The sequence below is a fragment of the Hyperolius riggenbachi genome, chromosome 6 (genome assembly GCF_040937935.1).
Source record: "Hyperolius riggenbachi isolate aHypRig1 chromosome 6, aHypRig1.pri, whole genome shotgun sequence".
Classification (NCBI taxonomy): Eukaryota; Metazoa; Chordata; class Amphibia; order Anura; family Hyperoliidae; genus Hyperolius; species Hyperolius riggenbachi.
In genome coordinates this window covers 288,145,392-288,172,443 of record NC_090651.1, presented here as the reverse complement: position 1 = coordinate 288,172,443, position 27,052 = coordinate 288,145,392, and the positions used below count along the sequence as shown (strand labels likewise).

At 42.6% G+C, this 27,052-nt stretch overlaps 1 protein-coding gene across 7 annotated transcripts in view; it reads right to left on the bottom strand.

Annotated features, from left to right (window-relative positions):
- ARHGEF12 (Rho guanine nucleotide exchange factor 12) overlaps positions 1-27,052 on the bottom strand; it is a 243,186-nt gene that overhangs the window by 135,107 nt on the left and 81,027 nt on the right. For all 7 annotated transcript variants that reach the window (XM_068240993.1, XM_068240996.1, XM_068240994.1 and 4 more), the window contains 3 exons: positions 13,227-13,325; positions 9,916-9,965; positions 9,658-9,715 (listed from right to left, as the gene is read on the bottom strand). In XM_068240993.1, the coding sequence (XP_068097094.1) occupies positions 9,658-9,715; positions 9,916-9,965; positions 13,227-13,325 (207 nt within the window). The remainder of the gene's footprint in view (positions 1-9,657; positions 9,716-9,915; positions 9,966-13,226; positions 13,326-27,052) is intronic.

Genomic DNA, 27,052 nt, shown 5'->3' with positions numbered 1-27,052 from the left:
CCACGTAAAGTTATAGCGCTAATGATTGTATGCAAGCTTGTTTAGATAATAAAAGAGACCGAATTATACAAAAATCAATAGCAAAGTTACAGCCAACAATTTTGGTTCATTAAGTTAAATTCAAATAATAAATTGTAAATTCATTTACTGAACACATTCTTTTAAAATACACTTAACTGCAATCGAATGCCATCTCACGCCTGGAAACTAAATGCAGTTTAACTTTACAAAACCACAGAGGACTTGTTTAGAGAAGAGCTTAAATCAGAGGGATTGTAGTTACTAAAGGCTTTATTCAGAATGACAGAGTAGAGAGGTTGGGACAAAGCTCATTGGAGCCTAAAGGTGCGTACACAAGCACTAAAGCAGGCAGCCAACGACGAGTCTGTCGGCACCTCCCGTTGGGCGGGTTTTCAGCAGACTGTAGTGCGTGTGTACGCACTGTCGGCGGACTGATGAGGCTGTTCCCGAACGATCCGCCCGGCGGATCGTTCAGGAACAGCCTTATCAGTCCGCCGACAGTGCGTACACACGCACTACAGTCTGCTGAAAACCCGCCCAGCGGGGGGTGCCGACAGACCCGTCGTTGGCTGCTGTAGTGCGCGTGTACGCACCTTTAGGCTTCTTTCCCACCAAGACGTTGCGTTTTAGGGGACGTTATAGGTCGCATAACGTGCCCCTAACGCAACGCCTGGTGCTGCTGGAGGAGGACGCTACCAAGAGCTGCGTTATGCAGCTCTTGGTGCGCCTTTTTTGTGCTGTGCGATGTGGAGACCACGTGATCTGCATCACGCGGTCCTGCCAGCCAATCGCCGCACAGAGCGGCCGCTCCAGGAAGTAAACACTGCACATCACAGTGCAGTGAATATTAATTAGCCATGTGGCTGGCCGCGGAGGAGGAGGGGAGACCTCCTCCTCCAACATCACTGAGCATGTGCAAACAGTCTAACATGGCTTAGCTGCGTATAACGCACAGCATTCAGCACTTTGTTTTAACTTGCTGCGTTACAATGTAACGCAACGTGGGCACTGTGAACAGCTCATTGATTTTTCATTGCTGTGCGGTGGGCTGCGTTACAGGCTGCACTAACGTGCGCCTGTAATGTCTTACTGTGAAAGCAGCCTTAAGGTGGGTAATCATGCAAAATTGCTGTTGCCCAAAAGGATTGGGACTCCCCTCGGGCAACAGTTTGAGGGCCGAGCACTGTACAGATGCCTTATTTTACCTTAGCCGACCAATGATCACAATTCACTAAGCTCATCTCCTGTCTTTAATAACGTTTCTGAGCGGTTTCTCGTGTTATCACCATGGTGATAAAGCATAGTATTCACTAAGCAATTTATCTCAAACCTTAAGAATTGTGTCTTTGATTTAAGGAGATATTTCTAAAGTTAACATTTGAATCCTTAAAACAAAGGCAGCATTCTAAAGTTAAAGACAGATTGTTAATTCAAAGAGAGGAAGGCAAGCGTTACGTGTGTGAGAAGTTATCACCTGCCCTGAGCTGTCGTTAAAGGATACCAGAGCTCAAATCTTTTTGAGAAACGGAGGAGCAGGCATATACAGTGGTTTGCAAAAGTATTCGGCTCCCTTAAAGTTTTCCGCATTTTGTCATATTACTGCCACAAACATGAATCAATTTTATTGGAATTCCACGTGAAAGACCAATACAAAGTGGTGTACACGTGAGAAGTGGAACGAAAATCATACATGATTCCAAACATTTTTTTTTTTTACAAATAAATAACTGCAAAGTGCGTAATTATTCAGCCCCCTTGGGTCTGAGTGCAGTCAGTTGCTCATAGACATTGCCTGATGAGTGCTAATGACTAAATGGAGTGCACCTGTGTGTAATCTAATGTCAGTACAAATACAGCTGCTCTGTGACGGCCTCAGAGGTTGTCTAAGAGAATATTGGGAGCAACACCACCATGAAGTCCAAAGAACACACCAGACAGGTCAGGGATAAAGTTATTGAGAATTTTAAAGCAGGCTTAGGCTACAAAAAGATTTCCAAAGCCTTGAACATCCCACTGAGCATTGTTCAAGCAATCTGTAACGATTGTGGAATTCTCTCCGTGATCAGCGCACAGGACGTGCGCTGACACTGCGGAAATCCTCCACAAGCGTATAATTTGAGGGAACCCAGCAAAAGGTGCAACGCACCTGTAGAGGGAAATTCCTGTCGGCAGATGGAGCTGTGGAGTGCAGAGGAACAGATCCTCTGCCCTGCCACAGACGCCAGACAGGAATTGTACGAAGGGAAGAAACGCAGAGCAAGATAGCCCTGAAAGAGAGAGATCAAAGAGACAGAGGGTATGTGTGTCCACCAACCTAGTCGCCACCCTGCGACGATGAACACACAACCATGAAGACCAGGTGAGAAGGCAATCGCTAGAGATGGCGATTGCTAACAGCGACACAAGACCGAATAAGCACAGATAAGGAATGTATGTATGTCCACCAATCTAGCCGCCAACCTGCGACGGTGGACACACTACAGAGGAAACCAAGTGAGAGCGCAATCGCAAGAGAAGCGATTGCGAAAGAGAATGAGCACAGAAACAGAATGTATGTATGTGCCCCAATCTAGTCGCCAACCCGCGACGGTGCACACACAACAGCAGAAACGAAGTAGGAACGCAATCGCGAGAGAGGCAATTGCCAGAGGTGACACAAGGCTTAAGCAAGACAGGGCATGAGAGTAGCAAAGGCACAGCAATCATACAATGAGAAGATAAGGAAAATAACAAACGCTAACTAAACGCGAACACCGCACTCATTCGCAACAGCGAACGCGTTTCCTGAGCGGTCTTCGCGTGTTAAGCACAATAGAGACAAGCACGCCTAAATAACCACCGACAGACAAACATGAAACAAAGGACGCGAGCGCTTGCTTAACGTTACCTCACCGAGCCTCCAGCAAGCGTTCGTATCAGACAAGACAGATACACGAAAACAGGAATAAGTGAGACATACGATCCACTGCTCTTTCCGCCAGAGCAAGTGCGATCCCAGTATAGCAAGAGAGCTTAGCAGGATCCACTGCTCTTTCCGCCAGAGCGAGTGTGATCCAAGTATAGAAACAGAGCGAGCTGGATCCACTGCTCTTTCCGTCAGAGCAAGTGCGATCCAAGTACAGCAAGAGAGTTGAAGATCAGACGGATCCACAGCCGCTACTGCTAGAGGCTGGTGTGATCCAAGCACGACAGACAGACAGAACAGGCAATACAAATAATACAATCCTGACTGCTCTAGCAAGGATGCCTAATGCAGTCCCAGGAATTACTCTAAGTTAATCTTCAAATGATAAGCATGGCTGACACTCCAGGAGTGTTTCACAGGACAAACCCTTATGACCAGCGAAGGTCTGTGATATCACATGGTATTTATAGTACAAGCCTCTAGAGGATGTGGCTAGGAGATTTGCATGACAAAAGTATGCAAATTCCCCAGCAGCAGCAAGCTGCAAAACTGACAAAAGGTCTCTTTTCCAGAGACCTGCAGAAAGCAGACCTGAACAGTGGTCAAAAAGCTGCCTGCCTGCGCAGGCAGCTGAGCGGATCATTACACAATCATTCAGAAATGGAAGGAGTATGCGCAACTGTAAACCTACCAAGACAAGGCCGTCCACCTAAACTCACAGGCCGAACAAGGAGAGCGCTGATCAGAAATGCAGTCAAGAGGCCCATGGTGACTCTGGACGAGCTGCAGAGATCTATAGCTCAGGTGGGGGAATCTGTCCATAGGACAACGATTAGTAATGCACTGCACAAAGTTGGCCTTTATGGAAGAGTGGCAAGAAGAAAGCCATTGTTAACAGAAAAGCATAAGAAGTTCCTTTGCAGTTTGCCACAAGCCATGTGGGGGACACAGCAACCATGTGGAAGAAGGTGCTCTGGTCAGATGAGACCAAAATGGAACTTTTAGGCCAAAATGCAAAACTGTATGTGTGGCGGAAAACTGACACTGCACATCACTCTGAACACACCATCCCCACTGTCAAATATGGTGGTGGAGGCATCATGCTCTGGGGGTGCTTCTCTTCAGCAGGGACAGGGAAGCTGGTCAGAGTTGATGGGAAGATGGATGGAGATAAATACAGGGCAATCTTGGAAAAAAACCTCTTGGAGTCTGCAAAAGACTTGAGACTGGGGCAGAGGTTTACCTTCCAGCAGGACATCGACCCTAAACATACAGCCAGGGCAACAATGGAATGGTTTCAACAAAACATATCCATGTGTTTGAATGGCCCAGTCAAAGTCCAGATCTAAATCCAATCGAGAATCTGTGGCAAGATCTGAAAACTGCTGTTCACAAACGCTGTCCATCTAATCTGACTGAGCTGGAGCTGTTTTGCAAAGAAGAATGGGCAAGGATTTCAGTCTCTAGATGTGCAAAGCTGGTAGAGACATACCCTAAAAGACTGGCAGCTGTAATTGCAGCAAAAGGTGGTTCTACAAAGTATTGACTCGGGGGGCTGAATAATTACGCACACCCCACTTTGCAGTTATTTATTTGTAAAAAATGTTTAGACTCATGTATGATTTTTGTTGCACTTCTCACATGTACATCACTTTGTATTGGTCTTTCACGTGGAATTCCAATAAAATTGATTCATGTTTGTGGCAGTAATATGACAAAATGTGGAAAACTTCAAGGGGGCCGAAAACGTTTGCAAACCACTGTACTGTTACCTGTGCTGATGCCCACCGCTCCCGCTATTCTCCTCTAAGCCCCCTCCCCCTCATAACTCACAAGGTGTAGATCATTTTGTTGCGATAAAGTTATTGGCGAATTATTGGAAGGAGCGATGACAGGTGAAAATTGCATTGGTCCATAAGGAGAAAACCTCCACAGTGGTGAAGTGGTTAATGTCACTGCTATTATCTTGAGATCCCACCCAACCTATGCACAAAAAGCTTGCTGCATCAACCAGCGCTAAATATTTCACGTGCACACAACACGGGTTAATATTACCATGCACATAGCGCGTGGTCCTGTCAGCATTGCGTGTGCTTGTAACAGCTACACTTGCAACTGCGGTACTCCACTAACAGAATTCTGAACCGACACAATTTTTCTATATTTCATGCAGCTTGTACATGGACAAATGAAATGCATCAGCTACATTCACCCAGGTTCTCTCCTGGTCAAATTCTCTGGCAGAAATCCTTCTGTAGTGCAAAGCCCCCTTGTCCATGTCAAGGATTTCATCTTAACCCTGTGCTCGGGGAATTGGTGGTAACTACCCCATGCATATCCCCATAGGTCCTGGGGTTTTATGGTGTGATCTGCGGGTTTCTTTTATTTTTTACATCCCTACCGATTTAGAAAAATAAATAAATAAGATTATAAATTAAAAAGTTTATTAGAAGTAGAAGCAGACAACATCTTTACTAAATGAATAATAATGGAAACGTTTTTTTCATTTACGTCCTTCTTTCCATCAGTATACCGGTACTTGTATAATCTCTTGTGTATACTTGTGTTTCTTATCTCTGCAGTTACTTACTCCGTCAGATGAACATTTACCTAAATTAATAGTGCAGTGGTGCTACTTGGGGGGTCCTTAGACCTTCCAGGGAGACAGGGAAAAAAAAAAAAAGACAAAGTGGGAGCCCTTATGGTGTAGTATGTTAAAGTGAACCTAAAGTCAAGTAAAAAAAATGAGATTAACTCACAAGGAGGCCGCAATAGCAGCATAGGGGGCGATATACAGGCTGGGAACGCGAAGAATCACTCGCGTCCCTATGCCTGTCGGCCGGTGACGGCCAAACCGGAAGAGTTCGCCGGCGGGTCCTGGACCATCGGAGCGGGGCTGCGAGGGCACCGATCGGCTGCAGGGGGCTGAGGGAAGCCCCAGGTGAGTTAATCTAATTTTTTTTTACTTGACTTTAGGTTCACTTTAAGAATGATGGGTCTGTGGTCTGTGAGCTGATTAATAATACTCTCTCAAAACTGTTCATGCATGGATCTGAAGAAGCGGACTCGGTTTCACAAAACGCATTATCCCACTTGTGAGTTCTAATAAATATTTTTTAACTCACACAGGCTTTATCCTTTTTAGAGATAAGGTTTTTATGCTATTTAACATTGGCCAAATACTGGTTTACTTAATTTTGGGGTGCCTCCTCCTCCTGTACGGTTCATGAATTATGTGGGTAGTTATGGCCCCTGCTAAAGCACACATTTTACTCTGTACAGTAAGACGGAAAATGTTGGCACTTGCAAAAAATACAGACATGCAATGTACAGAACATTGCTAATTAATGCATATTTACTATCATATGCATTAAAAACATCAGATGCTGAACATGGGCTTCAATCAACTTTTTGTTTGAAGTTACTACTTGTATTATAGGAATGTTCACAGGTGGCAATGCTGCAAGCTGAATTCCATGTGTCATCACTCAATACAGGTTTTTATTCTCAAAGAGCCATTCCAACAAAACTGCATACACCTATAATACTTCAGAAAAATATACAAAAACTACCTAAAAGTTATTGAAACACTGTATACTAAACCAGGGATTGGAACACTTCTTCAGTAATAACGTATAAGCTTAAAAGCTTAATGTAAGCAATTAGCATCGATCATGGAAAAAGTGTGTATAGGTCTGCATGTTTATGTTTAAAACACATCACAAAACGCTCCACAGTCTACACCTTAACCAGGCGGCCCAGCCCAGAGGCAACTGGAGACGAGACACAATAAACTGTCTAAACACGGAGCACTGGAATCCAAGTTACAAGTGTCTACATGTTTATCCCAACAAAGAAGACTGGAGCTAAACGATTCAGTGTTCAAGTTACAGCGCGACTATTAAAAGAAGTTCAGTTTCAATGATTCTCATTGCAGTACTGTACATACGTAAATCTATTTTTCAATGAGGGTGGTTGGGGATAAATGTAATACTGGGAAATTGATTAGATCAAGCAACATCTTCAGCAGAAATTCATAGTTTTTAAAAATATACTAAAGTGGAAATATACGGCTTATTTAAGAGGTATCCTCAAGGCCTCTGTAAACGAACTTAAGACAACTCTTGTGAGAAAAATATGGAAGCTGCCATATTTATTTCCTTTTAACCACTTTCACTCCCTGGGACGAGAAACTACGTCCCTATAAGTTCCCATAACTTCTTACAGGGGCGTAGCTATCATGTGTCTCCGCGTACCCGCTTGCAAGCTCATTTGGCTGCAGTAGTGTCAGAATCAAACCCAAAACAAGCATGCAGCTAATCTCAGCAGTTCTGACAATAATGTCAGAAACACCTGATCTGCTGCAAGCTTGTTTAGGGTGTATGGCTAAAAGTATTGGAGGCAGAGGATCAGCAGGACAACAGGCAGCTGGTATTGCTTAAAAGGAAATAAATATAACAGCCTCCATATCCCTCTCGCATCAGCTGTTCTTTTAAGGTAAACATATTTAACAAAGTGTTTTGCATCAGCCATTTGTGTTTATATGATTATATCCGCTATAATCAAATGGATATCCAGATCCCTTCCCACCACAGATTCACTTAATTTAGCCCCATAAATTATGTGCTGCATACATATTATAAGACTCCAAATACATAACTTCAAATTCATTAACAGTGAATCTCACTTGTAATGTAATCGTCAAACATTTTGTTTATCACCTTGTAAAACAGAAAACTCTTCCAGGGATTGTATTACACAACTTAATTTTGCAATCAAGAAACATTTATAAAACTGAACCTCTGTATAATTTATAGACAAGTTAAACGGCAATGACAACAAAATGTAACCATTTTTGGCACTACGCCTCACAACTTTCTTAACTTACTTGATTTTAACCCAATTTTTTATATATTTTAAAGTAATCCCGTAAGGAAAAAGAGCCCCTGGGGTTTCGTACCTAAGGAGGGGGTAACTTCAGGATTCAAAAGAGGCTCCCCCTGTCCTCTGCAGCCTCAATGATCCAGCGCTGGCAGCCCCCGAACAGCTAGTGTCAAGATTTACCTATCCGCACTTCTGCACAGGCGCAATACAGGCTTCCCCTCAGGCTCCTTCAGAAATAACCAAACCCAATCGGGTCCACTCTACTGCGCAGGCGCAAGTGGCCAGCACAGTATACAGGAGTCTCTCCACACTCCCCACATATGGTCCTACTCAGAGCCACGGTGTTTCGTCTTTGTTTAAACTCTAGGGGCGAATAAACATTTAGTTTCTTCAACAAATAAAATAAAAATATTATGATGAATAAGCTTAGGTATAGATTTTAAACCCAAATATTAACAGTATCCTAATTTCAGTTGGCAGTGACTGGTATAAATGGCCAAAAGGGTTCAGCTTCCAAGCCAGTAGTGGATTGGTTAGTTCCCCAAGGCAGACAGCACATTCACAGAGATTTACAACTACTGAGATTTGGCAGTAGTGGAATTGCACTCTTTCAACCAACATGACAAATACGTTAGTAGCTTACAAGTAGAAGAGTCGGAAGTACATAAACGGAGGAGTCGGGAGAGAATATGCATCAGTTTTTCAGTGTATAGCGTAAAACAGGCCCCTAAGGTGGCCATACATGGTACAATTTTTCGATTAGATATTTTAGTTTGATTATTCCATTAGATCGAATATAAAGATTTTTCCAGCATGTCCAATCAGATTTTTCTCGAAAAAACGGGATAATCATTCAAATTTCTTGATAGAAAAAAAAAAATTCAACTTTCATTCGAATCGATCATTTAGATCGAAAAAAAACGGGAAAATGGAATGCTTTTATTGTATCGTGTATGGGCACCATAAGGCTGATCTCATGAAGCTTTTTCATTTTTTTAAAAATGTCAATATACAGGTGGTCACCCACTTACAAACAGGTTCTGATCTGGGAGGTCATTTATAAGTTGAATTTGTTTGTAAGTCAAATAACGTGGTCTGCACAGTGACACATCCTATACAATAAAATGCAAGTGTCCCTGTGTCATCACCTGAATGGTTGTGTGTCCCTGGCTTTTTTGTACTGAGCATGTGCGCAGCCAGGGCAGTTAGGACACAGGGCCTGATCTGACAGTTTGCTGTGTGTGGTTCACAGAGGTTCTCATTGCATTGTGGGAAATAACAGCTTTTTCCAACTGCCGAGCAAGCAGCTCCCTGTGTGCATATATTTCAGACAGTGGTGGGGATCGAGCAAGCAGGACACGTATATGTGCGCATTGCGGGGGGTAGCGGCTGTGACCTAGCGCCCGTTTTTTTAACGGGCGGGGCTTTTTACTAGTGGATAAATAATTTACTTTCGGATACCTCTCCATTTTGGACATATAGTATAAACAATTTTTTGGGGTTGTTTTCATTGTCACCGCCCAGCTCCCTGGCCCGTCCTCCTGTCCCAACGGTTGTCTGTGCTGCGCACATGCGCAGTACAAAGATCCCAGGGACACACAACCATGAGGAGGATTACGCAGGGACAGTTAGGGATTATTACAGAGGATAGCATGTAAGAACAAAAATATGTAATAACAGTACTGCATAATTAGTACATGGAGAACTTTGTTTGTATATATGAAAAGTAACTAAAGTCGCTTGTAAGTGGAGGACTGTTTGTACATTTTAATTCACAAATACAAAGCCACCCTCATATTGCCTTAGTGACCCAAACACAATTGTAATATATATTTGGCAATACTCACATTTTATAAGCTTAACTACCTCCAGGTGATTAGAGTGTGTAACCAGTGTTCCATTAACCTAGGAAACAGCCAAAAAAAAGGTTAGGCATAAATGCTTTACACAGAAAGTACTAAAAATTTAGGTCACAAAACTTCCACACCCAGCATATTAGTGATAATTTACATTTAGCCAATTAATTCTAAGAAAAGAAGCATAGGGATCAGCATTTCATGGACAAGATTTGCTTGCCACAAGGCTAAAAGAAGAAGAGGTCATACCTTGATAATGCGATCGCCTGTCTGCACCCCAGCTCGCATGGCAGCTCCATCTAAAAGAAAAGAAGAATTACCAGCCATGATCAGCATTTCACCACTAACGTCCCTATGACTAATGCTGTGGTGTCCTCTGGCATTTAAACTTCATAAGGCAGGTCGCGCCAAACGCTGCCAAAATCCGCTAAATGCCTTTCTGTGAGTTTGCAGAAAAGCAATTAGAAGAAACGCCGCAGGACAACTATGGTATCATTTTTTAAAGTACACCTGAACTGAGAGGGATATGGAGGCTGCCATATTTATTACCTTTAGGTCTCTTTTACAGTGCGCGTTAAAGTCGTACTTTAGAAAAATGTTTCAACGCAGACTAACGCACATCAGTACTAAGTCTGTGCGACATTCACAGTGCACACGTTGCGTTTGTGTGTAACGTGTAGCGTTATTAGAAAGTGCTGCATGCAGTGCGTTATACACGTTATTAACTGCGTTGGACTGTTTGCACATGCTCAGTAATTACTTGGAAGCATACTTTTCATTGCCTGTATGCTATACTGTATGCAACGATAACTGGGCATTAAGATGCGTTGCGACTTTTTTGGGGCGTTGCAATTTGCATTGCGACTTCAACGTGCCAATCCAGTCAGATTTCAGTCAGAAACACCTGACTAGCATGCTTGTTCAGGGTTTATGGCTGAGAGATAGGCAATTTGCATTGTTTAAAAGGAAAGAATTATAGCAGCCTCCATATCCCTCTCAGTTCAGGTGTGCTTTAAAAGTAAATATGGGAGCTACCATTTCCTTCTCATAACAGTGTCCCTTAAGAGGAAACCTGCCGAAAACCATGGCAACAGTATAAGGTTTGGTGTTAAAAATACCCAGAATTTTCCACTGTCCGTTGTCTCATTGGATCATATGTCTGCACAAAGCCGACAGTTGCACGTGAGTACAAGCTGTTGGCAGACTGATAAGACTGTTTTTGACTGATATGCAAGCGAGTACAAGCCGACAGTTTGTACTCACGTGCAACTGTCGTCAGAACGACCGTCCAGCAGCAGGGTCTGACGGACCAGTCGTTTGAAAGAGTACGGCGTGTGTACGCGCCTTTAGGGGGATCAGGTCCCGATCCCCAAGGGACATCCATCAAAGGTGTGTACGCACCTTTACACTAAATAGAGATTGTCTGATAAGGATTTTTGTTTTATGTGGTAAAGAGGACACACTTTAAGGATAAAGCGATGCATAAAAGGCATGTAAGGGGATTTCTCTAGATTAGAATAGCCTCTGATGTAGATATGAATAGTCAGAGATAAGATCCAATCATTGGGAAAGTGCTGAAATTAACAAGCTAGGAATTGAGCAGAGCAGATGGATCTTTACAGATTACATGCTGCACATATAAAATTATTCATGAAGCCATTCATCAAATGTAATTCAGGAAATGCCTGACTACATTTCCACAAGATAAATACATTATTGATGACTTCGCTCGACATCTCTTTTTTAGATCCCCATTTAAAGCATTTCCTCCAGATCATTTTTTTGCTCTGTGTGGCAATGCTTTAACCCAGGGCACCAAAAATAATGGAAGCTCGGTCAGCGACAACTCGTAAAATATTACGGAAGCAGGCTGGCCATGGACTTGTCACGGTCTCCTATGCTACAAGTGCGCTACAAGGCAACTTGATTTAGATTTTATTTCTACTGGTCCTGACATCCCATATTTTACTGTCTGCTACCTATATAGCTTCTCTGCTTGTTCAGCTAGCAGTGAAAATACGAGACTGTGAGAAGGGTGGAATAGGAACTCCAGGTAACAAATGCAAGAAATGGACAAAGACTGAACAAGCTCTGCTCTGTTTTGTCTCGGATTTGAAACTTAAAGAAAACCTGTAACGAAAAAAACCTTGCCTGGGGGGTACTCACCTCGGGTGGGGTAAGCCTCCGGATCCACCCCCGCCCTCCTCGGTCCCACAGCGGCGATAAAGCTCCCCGAACAGTGGGGATGTTAATAGGCGCAGTATCGGCTCTCCGCTCGGAGATAGGCGGAAATAGCCGATCGCTGTCAGGCCGCTCTACTGTGCAGGCGCAAGTCTCCTGCGCAGAAGAGCGGACCCGACAGAGATCGGCTATTTTCGCCCATCTCCGTGCAGAGAGCCGCAACAGCGCCCCCGCTGGAGCCAGGGAAGGTAAATAAATCAGTGCTTGTCAGCCTTGTCAAGGGAGAATTCCAGGACACTTTGGGGGAGCCAGCGCTGGACTGCCTGCAGCTACAGGGGAGGGGGAAGCCTCATTGGGACCCTGAGGTTTCCCCGGCCCGAGGTGAGTACCCCCCAGGAGAACTTTTCTTTTTTGTTACAGGTTCTCTTTAAAGTGGGATAAAAAACTTATAACATTCAAAGAAAATATTGTCCTACTTTTCATTACCCATACAGTTACCATATTTACTTTTGTGCACAAGCAATATTACTTGTTTACACATTACATATTCCCAAAGTACAGTTTATCTGCTCTGAAAGCTGCCATTGCATTTTATTCATAGCTGCTGTATTATACATCTAGTGATCACTTCAGCACAGCTTTGAATGTATACTAATTGTAGCAGACAAAGGAATGTAAAGAAAAGAGAATGTTATCACCTCTTCGGATACGGTAGCAAATTTTCCACTGAAGAAGAAAAAGCTGTGTTTAACTGTTTGAATGCTGTTCTGCCACATTTTTTTATTTTTGTGGTGGTAGCAGATTTTATGCCGTAAATAATCTTTTAGAGCGAAGAAGAAAAGCAGTGTCCCTTAACGAGTAATCTAAACGTGTCATGTAAACTGTCCTCTGTGGACTGAAGCTTAATTAACCCTTTACCGACACAGACAGCTGTAGTTATGAAATATTCCACATTTTGGAGTTGCAGCCAGGGCCCAGAGCACACGTGAAGGATGTATATTCTTCCGCTCTAGTTGGATCAGGAGAAAGAAGAATGGCAGCACCCATGACGCAGATGCAACACTTGGGAAATGAATTAGATGATAGTCTGCTGAAATCCTGATGCATCGTTTAAGCAAGGCAGGATTCAGGCACAAGGGTTGCTTTAACCAAAAATGCCTGGATTTGGCAAATCTAAGATAAGCCAAGTATACACAACAATATGTAAATTCTGTGTTGGGCACTGCCCTCTTAACCTGTCACTCTAGACACTAAAGCATGAGTGCTTTATGGCAAATCCAGCGCTGCTCCAAATTAGGAGCAAAAATCAGGGCAGAAAAATAATATTCTAAGCGTACAAGAATAAAAGCAGTTGCAGGGATCAGCAGAAGGGCACTTACCTTCCTTAACAGACTGAACAAATACAGGGTTATCTCCGCTCACCGTCAGCCCAAAGCCATTCTCATCTCGCTGAATTATCACACAGCGCTGAACTAAACCTGAAGAAAACAAAGTGGTGGAGATTGAAATGGACAGCGGTATATATCTGTTTTATAGGGCAGTTATGTGCACAAGAAGTAGAGAATGGAAAACGGACACAGTTAAGCTAACAGAAGACAGGATGGCAGTTGCTTGGCAAAGGAGTGCTGTTCAGAATGATTAAAACCATATACAAAGAGGTGTTTTCAGACTGGCATTACAGCCAATGACTCTCAATGTGCTTATTGCAGAACAGAAGTGGAGAGCAGGTTTTGTTTACCAATTTATTTTCTGACATGCCCACATTTACCAGATTTCTTTAAAGTGTAACTGTCGGGGATAACATCAATCCTTTATTTTTATCTGGTAAACAAGTAATAAGGATGCTAACCAGGCAATCCAAAAGTTAAAATCACTATTACTTTTCTTGACGATAAATGATCATTCCCCAGTTTACCTGACTCTTATTTGGTACACACAAAATTTGGTACACAAAGAGGAAGTTGCAGGGCATGCTGGGTTGTCCTTTTCAGTTTCTTTACTTCAGGCTAGAATCACAGTGGAACGTTGCGTTTTGATGCGACATTAAAGTCGCAACGCAAACTTACAGCGCAACGCGCCCAAAGTGTCGCAATGCAGCGTTACCAACTCGTACAGCAGATACAGTAGAAAATACAGGCAATGAAAAGTATGCTTCCAAGTCATTACTGAGCATGTGCAAACAGTCTAACGCAGCTAATAACGTGTATAACGCACTGCATGCAGTACTTTCACTTAACTGCAGCGTTAGACACCAACGCAACGTGTGCACTGTGAACGAGGCATTGGTTCTGCGTTAAATGTTTTAACGTGTGATTTTAACGTCCCACTGTGAACTTAGCCTCAGACTTGACTAATGCAGCCTGATTGACTGAAGCCTCTTTCCCTCCTGTTTTCCCCTCCCACACCTCTGTTCCTCTCTGATTGGCCAATATTTCTCATGCGGAGACAATGCACTTTCTATAGTGAAGGGTGGGCTATGCATACACAATCAGGCAGAGGAGAGTAAGGGAGGAAATTACATCAGGATTGGCTTCAAAACAGCCACACTTAAAATGGGAAATGACAAGAGGGATTTTCTCTTTTTTTACTGTATAAAAATAACTAAAATCAAAACATTAACAGTGCAATACATGTTATGTAAGTAGAGCAAGTATTTATCTACTTATATGTGTTTTTTTCTGAGATTGTATGGCCGACAGCTCCTCTTTAAAGCAAATCAAAATACGCTGCATGAATGCAGCCATGCGCTGGATGTACATCATGTTCCTTGTGAGTGTAAAGAGGAGCTCTAACTCCCAAAGGGATTACACTCATTTAACCATTGAGCGGCGGATAGATTTCTGCCTAGAGCAACCTGTGCCTTGATAAAGAGGCCCGTTGTGGATCCGAAACGTCGGCTTTTAACATTGCAAGAAACAAAGACGATTATGGATGTGCCAGCTTGTACACATTTTGATGTTCCATAAGGGGTGTAATCCCCTTTTCCCAGCTGTAGCACTCCTGACATCAATTAAAGGGAAGGTCCAAGCAAAAAAAAAAAATGAGTTTCACTTACTTGGGGCTTCTACCAGCCCCATGTAGCCATCCTGTGCCCTCGTAGTCACTCACTGCTGCTCCAGTCCCCCGCTGGGAGCTTTCTGACCTCGGAGGTCAGGGCCACATTGTATATATTTTTACGCATTCCAGCTAGTGCAGGAACAAAAAGTTATGTGTTGCACCACTAACGCATAAAAATGTATGTGTTAATGTTCCTGCACTAGCGGGAATGTGTAAAAATGTACGCAATTCGGCCCTGACCTCCGAGGTCAGAAAGCTGCCAGCGGGGGACTGGAGCAGCAGTGAGTGACTACGAGGGCACAGGATGGCTACATGGGGCTGGTAGAAGCCCCAAGTAAGTGAAACTCATTTTTTTTTTTTGCTTGGACCTTCCCTTTAAGGTTGAATCCTATAGTGAAAGCGAGCCAAAAACAAACATATTCTTTAAAGTAAATGTGAAAGGACCACCATCACAAAAACTGTAAATGTCAAATACAGGTATATGCTTACATATAAGATGTACATGTGCACCACACTAAAAATCCACCATAAATTAATTTTCTTACGTTTCTGTCACTTACAGTCAGTCGTAAAAATTTTACAGGTTTTGGATCAGTTCATCTCCTCATGGGGGATTCTTTGTATTTCTTCTATACTTTACAAAACAAACTCGCTGGAAATTATCTATACAAAGATGTTAGCCAGCAACCCTACTCACTTGCTCACTATTCTGTCAGTTGGAGTGTACAACTGCCTTTCAGTAAGTGCTGCTGAAAATAAAGAAAACCCAGAGAACCCCCATGAGGATATGAACCAATTCAAAACATGATAGATTTTTACTAACGACTATAAGTGACAGCTACCTACGCAAAAAGTAATTCATAGTGGATCTCACGATGGGAAAATTATATTTGGTATATGGATTCATTTGGATGTATACACGTGTAATGGTTAAGGGCTCTGCCTCTGACACAGGAGACCTGGGTTCGAATCTCGGCTCTGCCTGTTCAGTAAGCCAGCACCTATTCAGTAGGAGACCTTGGGCAAGACTCCCTAACGCTGCTACTGCCTACAGAGCGCGTCCTAGTGGCTGCAGCTCTGGCGCTTTGAGTCCTCCAGGAGAAAAGCGCGATATAAATGTTCTGTGTTTGTTTGTAAGTTTGACAACTTTTCCTTTCAGCCATACTGACCAGTTAAAAAAAAGTTGTGATGTGGAATACACAGCTGGAATCCTAGAGAGCAACTGCTTAAAATGGCTGGTGTCATTACTGCAAGTCCTGCCTGCCATGTTACTTCTTGTCTGAGTGTGACACCATCCCATCCCTGCAGTGAGTGTAGTGGTGGGGGAAGGTGTATGCAGAGGATTAGTCACAAAACCAGATGTTTGCACTGTAAACCATCAGTATCTTCTAAAACAGCAGCAACGTCCGCAGGCCCACAATCAATAGACAAATGTTTCAGTGGGAACCTCCAGGGACAAAAGGCCACCAATCCAACCCCGCTAAAAGTGTCCATACATCACTCAATGTATGGCCAGATCAACCATTGATAAGATTCGATCAGAGGAATTAATCTCGATAGGGTGAGTTCACACTGGGTGATTTTTCAGTGATTTGCTGATTACCGTCGATCAGCAAAATGCTGCTGCTAATGCAAGTCAATGGTAGTGTTCACACTGTAGCGATCGCCAGTGATTAGCGATTTGCTGATGGTGTATGCAGCATTTTTGGAGCGACTGCATTTCAATGTTATAAAATCACATAATGCAATCACTCCTAAATCCCTTTCCTGTGCAGTGGAAAAAACAGTTTTTGCTGATCGCCGGAGATCAGCAAAATGCTGCCAAAGTGCCCAGTGTGAACTAGCCCTTAGGAAGCTTTCGCCTGGTCACACACTGAACGTGCGTGCGTGCATGCGTGTGTGTGTGTAGGAAGGGGGCCGGGGGTCAAGTCATTGCAATGTCGAATGCCATTAGTGTCATGTACTTGATCGAGTCCTTGCGACCTAGATTTTTATAACATTCCTGGTTGATAATTTCGATTGTGGGGTGGGAGGGGTATCAAGGGCCTATACACTCTGGGGGACACTGGCCAGGGGTCCATCAGTCATCGCTATATTGAATGCTGTTCCTGCCATGCACCCAATCAAACCCTTACTACCGATGTTTTACCAACATTCCTGATTGATCCTTTCATCAGATTTCGACCAGAAATCTTTTGACAGATTGATCATACAGTCGTCATGTTGCATCACCGATTCCCTTCCAATTAGGTAAAATTATTGAATCAGAGGGTTGATCGGCCCGCAAAATCAAGTGATGTATGGGCACCTTAAGCCACAAAATATCCACAGAAAGAAAACAGGTTAAAGGAAATCTAAATGCCAAATTAAAAAAAAAAAAAAGCAGTTTAACTTACCTGGGACGTTTTGCAGCCCCCTGGAGTCATCCTTTGCGCCATCGTTCAGAGACCCTCCACTTAGCAGCGTTGACCCTCGCAAAGCTGGCCAGCCACACGCCTCCTCGCCACATCCGCATTGCCGGCAGCATTCTGCGCATGAACACTACGTGAAAAGCACTACTGTGCAATCAGGGTGCTTGCAGTTGGGGGTGCGCATGCGCGGTAGCCTCCAACTGGCAGTGACCGGACAGCTTTCCGGGGGTCACTGCTGCTCACTAGAGAATCGTGGAAGGACGGCACGGGCAGAGGAAGACTCTCGGGGACTGCAAGAAGCCACAGGTAAGTTAAACTGTTTTTTTTTTTTTTTATTTGGCTCTAGTAACCCTTTAACCAATAAGGATGTATTCGTTTTTTTTATTGCAATTTTTTCAGCGGAATGCAAAGAAAAGGCTGACATTGTCGTTTTTTTGTTTTATTTAATGTAATTTCACAGTTGCTTTAAGTATCGCAGTTCAATGCTGGCAGATGGTGGGACACACACAGGGTTATGATAATTGGAATTGCTAAAATTACATTCAGCACATTGGCAAACGCTCCAGAACTTTATATGTTACACTGTTATTCACTCTGCTCTGTCTGTTGATAGGACTCAGATGACTGTAAAATTATTAAAAAGAGTCTCCCAAGTGGAACAAATACGCCTAACAAATTTATCTTCAAAGAAAAGAAACCCAAAGAGGACACAGCTATAGAAATCCCTGCAGTGCCAGCAAGCTTAACAAATGTGTATCTCTTATTCTATCACCAATTTCCTTATGAGTTGGTTACCAAGTCCTGAACATGATAATTGCTAAATGGTTTTATCATTCATTTACTAAGCTCAAAAAAGTCTCTCAATCAATGCAGCCCTTTCTCAAAATGCCTAATTTAAATCATTTTAAAAATGCAAGGAAGCCCAACGCCGTTATAAAATGTAACTTTATACAACATCCAATGACAGCATTTGCCACAACAATGTAAAAGGTGAATACAGGAATGGCACAGCCAATCAACAAATCACACACCAGTCATGCACAGACTTCAAGAGTAAATAGGAAGGAATGTCAGCAGGTTGTCCGAATAGCAAATAAGCAAAAAATAAAGGGGAGAGAAAGCTCTCTAATAGTGCACTAACTTCTTTAAATCGCACACAAACATGCACTTACTTTGTTAACCACTTTATCCACAAGTCAGTAGATATACGTCCTCTGTGACTTCATCTAAGGCACAAGTCAGTAGATATATGTCTTGTAGCAGAAACAGTGCTGTGCAGGATTGGGCTTGCTCCTGTGCACATTTCTGGCACTATCTGATGCAGCACTAATTGGTGAATGGGAATATATGTTTCCTGAGCTAATGAGATTGATTTTTACTTTTTGGAAACCTGACTTGGTAAATGTGGAGCAGAACAAGTAAACTATGGGCCCCTTTTCCACTATCAGGGTTTTGCTATCTGATTGCTTGTGGATTGCAAAACGCTAGGTACAGTGAAATCGATAGGTTTCCATTAGAGCAATCTGTTTGCACCTGGGCAGAATGTGCCCGATCACGGGAGCATGACCACGAGTGGGGCGTTCCTGCTGGGTCAGCAGCTGCTATGGACCGGACCCCAGGAGACTGGCTGAGAGTGGAGCTGCAACAAGGGACACACAGGCTTCTAGGGGCTGGAGGAAGCCCCAGGTAATTCTTCTATTGGCTTATTCATCTCCTGTATCCTTTAAGCTGTTCTTGAAACAGGTGCCCATCATTCATCAGGAAAAAAAGATCATCTGAAAATGAACAGTATCCCTTGATGCTCCTATGAGTCAAGTTTGTCCATAAAAAGGATTCAGCCCATCTTCAATGAGTATGCCTTGGAATCAATAGTATAAATGGACTGTGGCAGAATGAAATCCACATGATGTAAAAAGGAGTATTTTATTGTAGGACGTATTCAAAACCAAAATGGACAAATGGCTGACATGTTTCAGACGTATCAATCATCATCATTGCATCGTGCCGATTTTTTCCCGTGTCACTTGTTGCAGCTTGGCCTTCCATGATTGCGTACTGCATTTGGAGACTCAGGGGCATTGCGGTATTCCACCTTCACTACCATATATAGATTGTACTTTCTTCAGATAGGCACCTGAAGAAGAGCAGCCAAACCAAAATATTGTGCCAGCTGCTCCCATGTACTCTGCTGTTAAGTAGCAATAAAGGGCAATCCTTGGAATGGCACAGCAATGGTTCTTGACATTTGTGACATTAGATTGTAACCAAATTGAATTCTTTCATGATATTGTGCTAATATTCCATACAAAATTGCTAGCAAGGTGATAAGCATCAAATATTCAAAGGCAGTTTCACCTAGAGGTGAATGGAGAATGTTAAATTACTGCTTCATTGCGACATTTGGTCAAAAACGATGTACTAAAATGGGGCTAAAGGTCTGCAATGTTTCCGCAGACACTGTTCTGTAATACATGGGCTAGTATAGATGGTAAGCCAAGACACAGGCACTGGTCTGAGCACAAGTACTTGGCTGCACCACCAACTTTAGCTGTGCAGACCAAATATCAGTGGATGTACGGTGGGTGGACGCCAAAATTGAAAATTAGATTTATTAGATGGCATTAGAAAGCTAAGGTTCGGAGTCAGGAAGTGGGTTTTCATTAAAGAGGGGATGTTCTGTCAGGGTAGGAGGCTAAAGTTAGGCATCAGGAAGGGGACTTATTTTAAGAGGCAAGGTTAAAGGAAATCTGTAATGAAAAAAAAACAACACCTGGGGGGCACTTACCTTGGGAGTGGGAAGTCTCTGTATCATGAGGCTTCTCCCATCCTCTTCTGCCTCCTGGATCCAGAGCAGAAAGCCCCTGAACTCCACTTGCAGCAATATTTACCTTCAGGGCTCCAGCGCAGGCGCAGTAGAAGCTTTCTGATCAGGGTTACGGCGGAAATAATCAAGCCCCATCAGGTCAGTTCTACTGCGTGGATGACTCGCGTCTGCGAAGTGGAGCGCACCTGATTGGGCTCGGCTATTTTCTACTGTGTCTGCGCTGGAGCCTTGAAGGCAAATATCGCCATGTGCTGCTGCGCCTGCGCAGTGCTTGTCTGGGGAATTTTCAGTGGAGCCAGCGCTGGATTCCCGAGGCTTAAGACGACGGGGAAAGCCTCGTTAGGATTCTAAAGCTTCCCCCTCCCAAGGCAAGTACCACATAGGGGCTGTTTTGTTACAGGTGTACTATAAAGGGGCACTACAGCGAAAAATTATAAAATTTAAAATATGTGCAAACATATACAAATAAGAAGTACACCTTTTCCAGAGTAAAATGAGCCATAAATTACTTTTCTCCTATGTTGCTGTAGGTTGTAGAAATCTGACAGAAGTGACAGGTTTTGGACTAGTCCATCTCTTTATAGGGTATTCTCAGGGATATATTTATTTTCAAAAGCACTTAGTGAATGGCAGTTGCTCTGTCCAACTGCCAAAAAACTGTGTAGCGAGCAGGGAGGCTGGACAGCATCATTGTTTAAATCATTTTTAGGGAATATCTTTATAAAGAATAAAAGCCTTGCTGAGAATCCTCTATGAAGAGATGGACTAGTCCAAAACCTGTCACTTCTGTCAGATTTCTACTACCTACTGTAAGTGACAGCAACATAGGAGAAAAGTAATTTATGGCTCATTTTACTCTGGAAAAAGTGTACTTCTTATTTTTATATGTTTGCACATATTTTAAATTTTATAATTTTTCGCTGTAGTGCCCCTTTAAAGTGTCATGTCAAATATGGTGTCAGGAAGGCGGTTGTTATAGGAGCAGAATAATTTTAGGCAAATGTCAAAGAGGAAAAATGTCAGAACAGCTGACAAAACTGCTAAAACCCAAAACCTCATTAAATCTTAAGAGTCGGTCTCGTTTTAATAACTTAACTACTGTATCAACTCGCTTGGTTCCTAGTTGGTCCCTTGGTTCCTCACTATATTCTCATTATTCAACAACACTTTAGTGTTGATCAGCATATTAATAACGTGCCAATGGTGTTCACTACTTTCACAATGGGAAATAAAAACCAGTGGAATTGTTACAAACCCCCATTTGCCATTTTGGTGGACCATTAACTGCAACTTCTAGAATAATGGGCCACAGGTAGAACTAATAGGACAAGTTTCTGATCACCAATTTAGGGTCATTGTAATACAACAATTCACTAGTTTTGAAATCTTGATTGCCCATTTTTATAAATGTGGTTATTAGGATTTCAAAACCGAAAAATAAAAATTGGTGAGCCAATTGTCAGACCGATTCTGAAGGTCTGCACAGAGGCTGACTGCAGGAAAAAAGGGACCCGATTGCCCCCGAAAAAAAATTCGGTGAACTGTCAAGATGTGACAATACATTTACACTGTTCCTGCAATCAGCATGTGTGCGGACCCTTCCTTGGAATCATCAAGACGTTTGCTTAAAGAACCACTCCAGCGAGGAAAGTAAGCAGTTAAAATTTGACAGAACCAACAGGTTTTGTACTAGTCCATCTCCTCATGGGAGATTCCCAGGTTTTTCAAAAACATTGCAGAACAACAGTTTAACTGCCAAAATAATAAGATACCAGCCAGCCTCTATACTCACCTGCACACTATTTTGTCAGTTAGACTTAGCAACTGATGCTCAGGAAATGCTTTTGAAAAAAAACAAAAACCCTAAGAATCCCGCCTGAGGAGATGGACTAGTCCAAAACCTGTCAGTTCTTTTACATTTTAACTTCTTACCTTTTTCGCTGGAGTGGCCCTTTAAGGATCCAGTGCTGACTTGCTCTCATATAGGTGTGCGATTCTTTCTGATTGGATTCCAAACGTCAGACTGTCACTTAATACAAAGGCCCTTTTCGTATGGCTGCTATCACAACTAATCCTAAACTACATGGGCATTCTAAAGGTGACTAAACACATAGATTGATACCCAAAGTGGCAAAATGATCAACCCCTCTCTGATCAGAATGTGATCAAAGAGATGTATTCCTACCACACACTGCACATTGATAGTCAATAGATTTCAGTAGGAAGTCTACTGAAAAAGCAGTCAAACCGTAGCATTGTACTGCTCAATGCAGTGTAACGCAAATAGGCCATTCATCTACCGCCACTCCTGTCCCATCCCTAATCAACTGAGAGTGACAATCTAATACAAATCCAATGGGAAAAGGAAGTGCATGGCCTGCTTACAAGGGATATGCTTTAGAAAACAATCAACACACTAGAAGACACTTGCACACATATCCACTGTGGAGTCCGCATAGTTCTTGTGTATCAGAGAATTGCATGAGCCACTGAACTCTGAATTACAGGAAATAGGATAATGTCGTCGTGCAGCAGCTCTTCTGTGCCGTCTGCCGTTAATCGCTTGAAGTAATTTGCTACATGTTAATGTAAAATATCAGCAACATAATTAAATAATGTTGTAAGCAGCAGCTGAATTAAATAGTTTAAATAATCAGAAAGCAATTGAATTGTCCAGCTGTACAAGCAAAGCTATTTTCTCCACAACATACAGAAATAAGGTCTCATTTATTGATAAACGTTTGCTAAGCGGCTTCAGTATAAGAAGCTCTATGGTGCGTACAACCATGTTCAGGGAAATCTACGATTCGCTCCACTCACTGACCTTACACTAAATCATACAACTGTTTTGTGATTATCCAGTTCGATAATATTTAGGGGTGAGTAATCCCCCCCCCCCCCCCCCCACAAAAAATGTACTCCAACAAATTTAGCTTTATTTTTAATAGGCTATGCAGTACATAAAGTGCCCAAATAAGAAAACTGTGCAGTGTGGTAAAGTATATGATCCAGTGAAAAGGGATACAACTAAGACCCCCTACATGTTCACAAGGTGGATCAGTTCAATTATGCAATAGAAATCCATATGGATAGGTTCCGTGCAATGACAACTACCGCACAAAACATGTTCATACAGCCCTATTACCGGTCAACTATATTTGACGATATTAACGAAAGTGATTCAAAAATAGAGTGGGGTTCATAAATGATACTTTAAAGGGAACCTGAAGTGAGGGGGAAATTGAGGCTGACATCCTTTCTTTTAAACAATGCACATTGCCTGGCTGCCTTGCTGATCCTCTGCCCCTAATACTTTTAGCCGTAGATCCTGAACAACCATGCAGATCAGGTGCTCTGACCTAAAGGAGCCCATACACTGGTCGATTTCAGCCATTGATCAAAACGATTGATTCTATAGAATCGATTGATCAATCAGAAATCGATTCTTTCAAATCTATTGATCGATTTCTGGCCGATTTTGTTCGATTTCAATGGATTTGATCTGACAGGATGGAAGATCTAGGTCGATCTGCTGGATCGAATGGTCCAATAATGCATTCCGAACGATTTCCAATAGATTTAATTCTGGAATCTATTGGAAATCTGTTCCTAGTGTGTGGCACACATCAGATAGATTCATGTCAGATTCGACCTGACAGGCATCTGATGGAAATGCATCTGATAGTCAAATCTGCTGCAAATCTATAAGTGTATGGCCACCTTTAGTCTGACCAGAAAGACCAGCAGGGCTGCCAGGCAACTGGAATCATTTTAACCACTTGCCGACCGCACACTCATACCGTGCGGCGGCAAAGTGGTAGCTGGAGGACCAGCGACGCAGTTCTGCGTCGCCAGGTGCCTCCCTAATTAATCAGGAAAGTTCGCTCGCGCGAGCGGCCGTTTCCTGTCAGATCACGGAGCGGGTCTCCGTGAATAGCCTGCGAGCCGCTGATTGCGGCTCGCAGACTAAATGTAAACGTAGGAGACACATGTCTCCTTTGTTTACATTGTACGGCGCTGCTGCGCAGCAGCACCGTAAGGCAGATCGGCAATCCCCTGCCAATCAGCGGCCGGGGATCGCCGCCGCCATGCCCTCAATATGCTACTTCCATCAATGACCTTCCAGTGCAAAATTCTTTCACCCCGTATCCTACCCCTTTGTTGCTTCTGTTGCTCCAAAGCCTCTCCAAGCAATACAAGGAGCACGCTGAGAAGTGAGGTCAAAGGATTTAGACACCTGCTTTCAGTTTCATGTAGCAAGTGGTTGGAGGGCTACGACTAATATGCCATTGTGCTGACTTTTTTTTTTAAAAAAATTTTAGAGAGAATTTTGCCATTTCTATAAGGTTTTCAATAATTCTTGATTGCACAATACAAAACAGTATTTTTAGAAAAAAATTTCCAACCCAACTGCTAAGAAAATCAGATATGATTATTTGCTAGGATAGCTCCATTCAAATTCTAATTTGACTATTCCAAGTACATTCAAGAACAAAATGATTCTCACTGCCGATATGCCCCCAGCCCTGCAATCCATGCTCAGAAGGGAGCTATGAACTCCAACAGTTAATAAACTTTTAGAAAGTTACAAAAACTCAACTTATATCTACCGTAAATTTCACACAATTGCCATTATAGACATTATTGAAAAAACGTGAATTTAAAAGATTTTAATTAAAAAAAAGGCTTAAAGGATACATCCGAGCTGGCAAAAAAAAATATCTACTTACCCGGGGCTTCCTCCAGCTCCTGGCAGCCGATATGTCCCGCGCTGCAGCTACATTGTCCTAGGATCCCCTCCGTTCCAGATGCCTACCTCAACAGGTCGGCATCTACTGCGCCTGAGCCGCTGGTGATCGCGCTCACATGTTCTGAAGCACTCTGTGCAGAAGTAGAAGTACTGCACATGCGCAGAACACTACAGACAACGTGAGCTGACCCCAAGCGTTGCTCACGAAGGCGCAGTAGATGCCAACCTGGTGAGGTTCCGCATCTGGAACGGAGGGGATCCCGGGACAACAGAGCTGCAGTGAGGGACATATTGGCTGCCAGGAGTTGGAGGAAGCCCCGGGTAAGTAGATCTCTTTTTTTGCCAGCTCTGATGTATCCTTTAATTCTTGCAATATAAGATACAGGCCCTTATTCAGTTCACTTTATCTTCAACGTTTTCTCCTGGGGATAATTTTTAATCTTTTGTTTAAAATCACTTTTCATCACTCTGTAATTGGAAACGTGCCAAACAGTAGGCAAAAAGTACAGTCACAATTATTCTGAACATTTTCTTGCATTTTATTGATTAGGAGCAAAAATATAGCCTAGGAGAAAACTTATGAGAAAAAGTGAACTGAATAAAGGTCGTAAACTTAATGTTGCAGTGGGCAACTCGTGGCCTCTTCCACACAACATTCTGCATCTTTACATTTTCTATTGCACCCTTCAGGGCCCTTTTCCACTAGCAATCGCAATCACAAATCACAAACGCCAGCTATTGCGATTTTTCATTAATTCTGTTATGCGATTGCGATTTTCATTTGCATTGCATTATCATTGCAAAAATCGCTCCAGCAAGCGATTGCGATTTGCGATTTCCAAATCGAATCACTGTAGTGGAAAATACTTCTCGTGATTTCTATGATAAAGTAACAACTGTAGCGATTTAAAAATCACTAGCGATTTGCGATTCAGCAATCACAATCGCTCTAGTGGAAAAGGGCCCTCACAGAAACTGGCAAGGCACATGTTACCACAGTGACAGTGTCCACATTATGGGGCTAAGTGCAATCACCACCGCAGCCCTGTCTCTCTAGTAACAAACAAGGGAGAAGATCTCAGTCACAAAGGGAACATGAGTGCATCAAGAATAGCATTCAGATCTACACCAATGCCATGGGATGTGCCGATTGTGGGGTCTGAAAGGAGGAAGTAGAGAGAGAAAGCTAAATGTTTACAGTTAGGATTTGTATACCCATGATCCAATGCAAGGGATTAAAATGATGGCTTTTTTTTTCTCTTACTGTAGTAATTAATAAAATTAAATCTAAATTACAGTTTCTATGCAGTTGGAGAATTTTTACCACAGAAACCTCTTACTAATAACTAATTAGAGGTCACAATACTCTTGCGTGACTGACAGAGTATGGGGCAGATAAAAAGTTAAATATTTGTCCGAATGGAAACTGAACAAACCTTAATCAACAACCATTACATACTAGAGACGGTTAAAACTTTAAATGTACGTTTTTAACCTTTAAAGTTAACCTGAAGTGAAAATAAAGATTCGTAGTATAGAAGAGATTCTCGTTTTTATAGCTTTATTTTTAAGACTGCATCAGACCGGTACAGCTACTATTTAGGATCCCCTCTCTGCCCTCTGTCACCATAAAAATCAAATTTCAACAGCAACTGGTCTGAGTGTATTAAGTGATAAATATGCTAATCCTGCATTCAAAACTTGCTAAACTTTTTCTGCTGTTATGGTTTGTAGTTATTACATACTTTAGGAGCACTGGCCCTAGTGCCAAACAGTGCCAAAGTGTTGAATGCTGGGAGTTCTTTTTATCTATAATATATTCCTCCTCTTCCATTTATTTCCCCATCTAGCTGCTTATCAGAAACACCCTCTGATCAATTGTGTTTACAAGCAAGGCTGAGGTGACTCAGCGATTGGATGTGTAAATAAAAAAAATAGACAGTGCAGTTGTTAGTATACACCTCAGTGGGAGTGTCTGAAGACTCTGGGAGGAGGGCAGCTAATGAATACACAATGAGCAAGAGAAGGGAGGGGGGAAAACAAGAGTCATGGAGGATATGATGTCAGCATTAGCTTGGCAAGATGGCCACTGCCTAGAATAGGATTTTCTGCTTTTCCTTTATAAAATTCACAGGAATCATTACATGGATAGCACAATACATC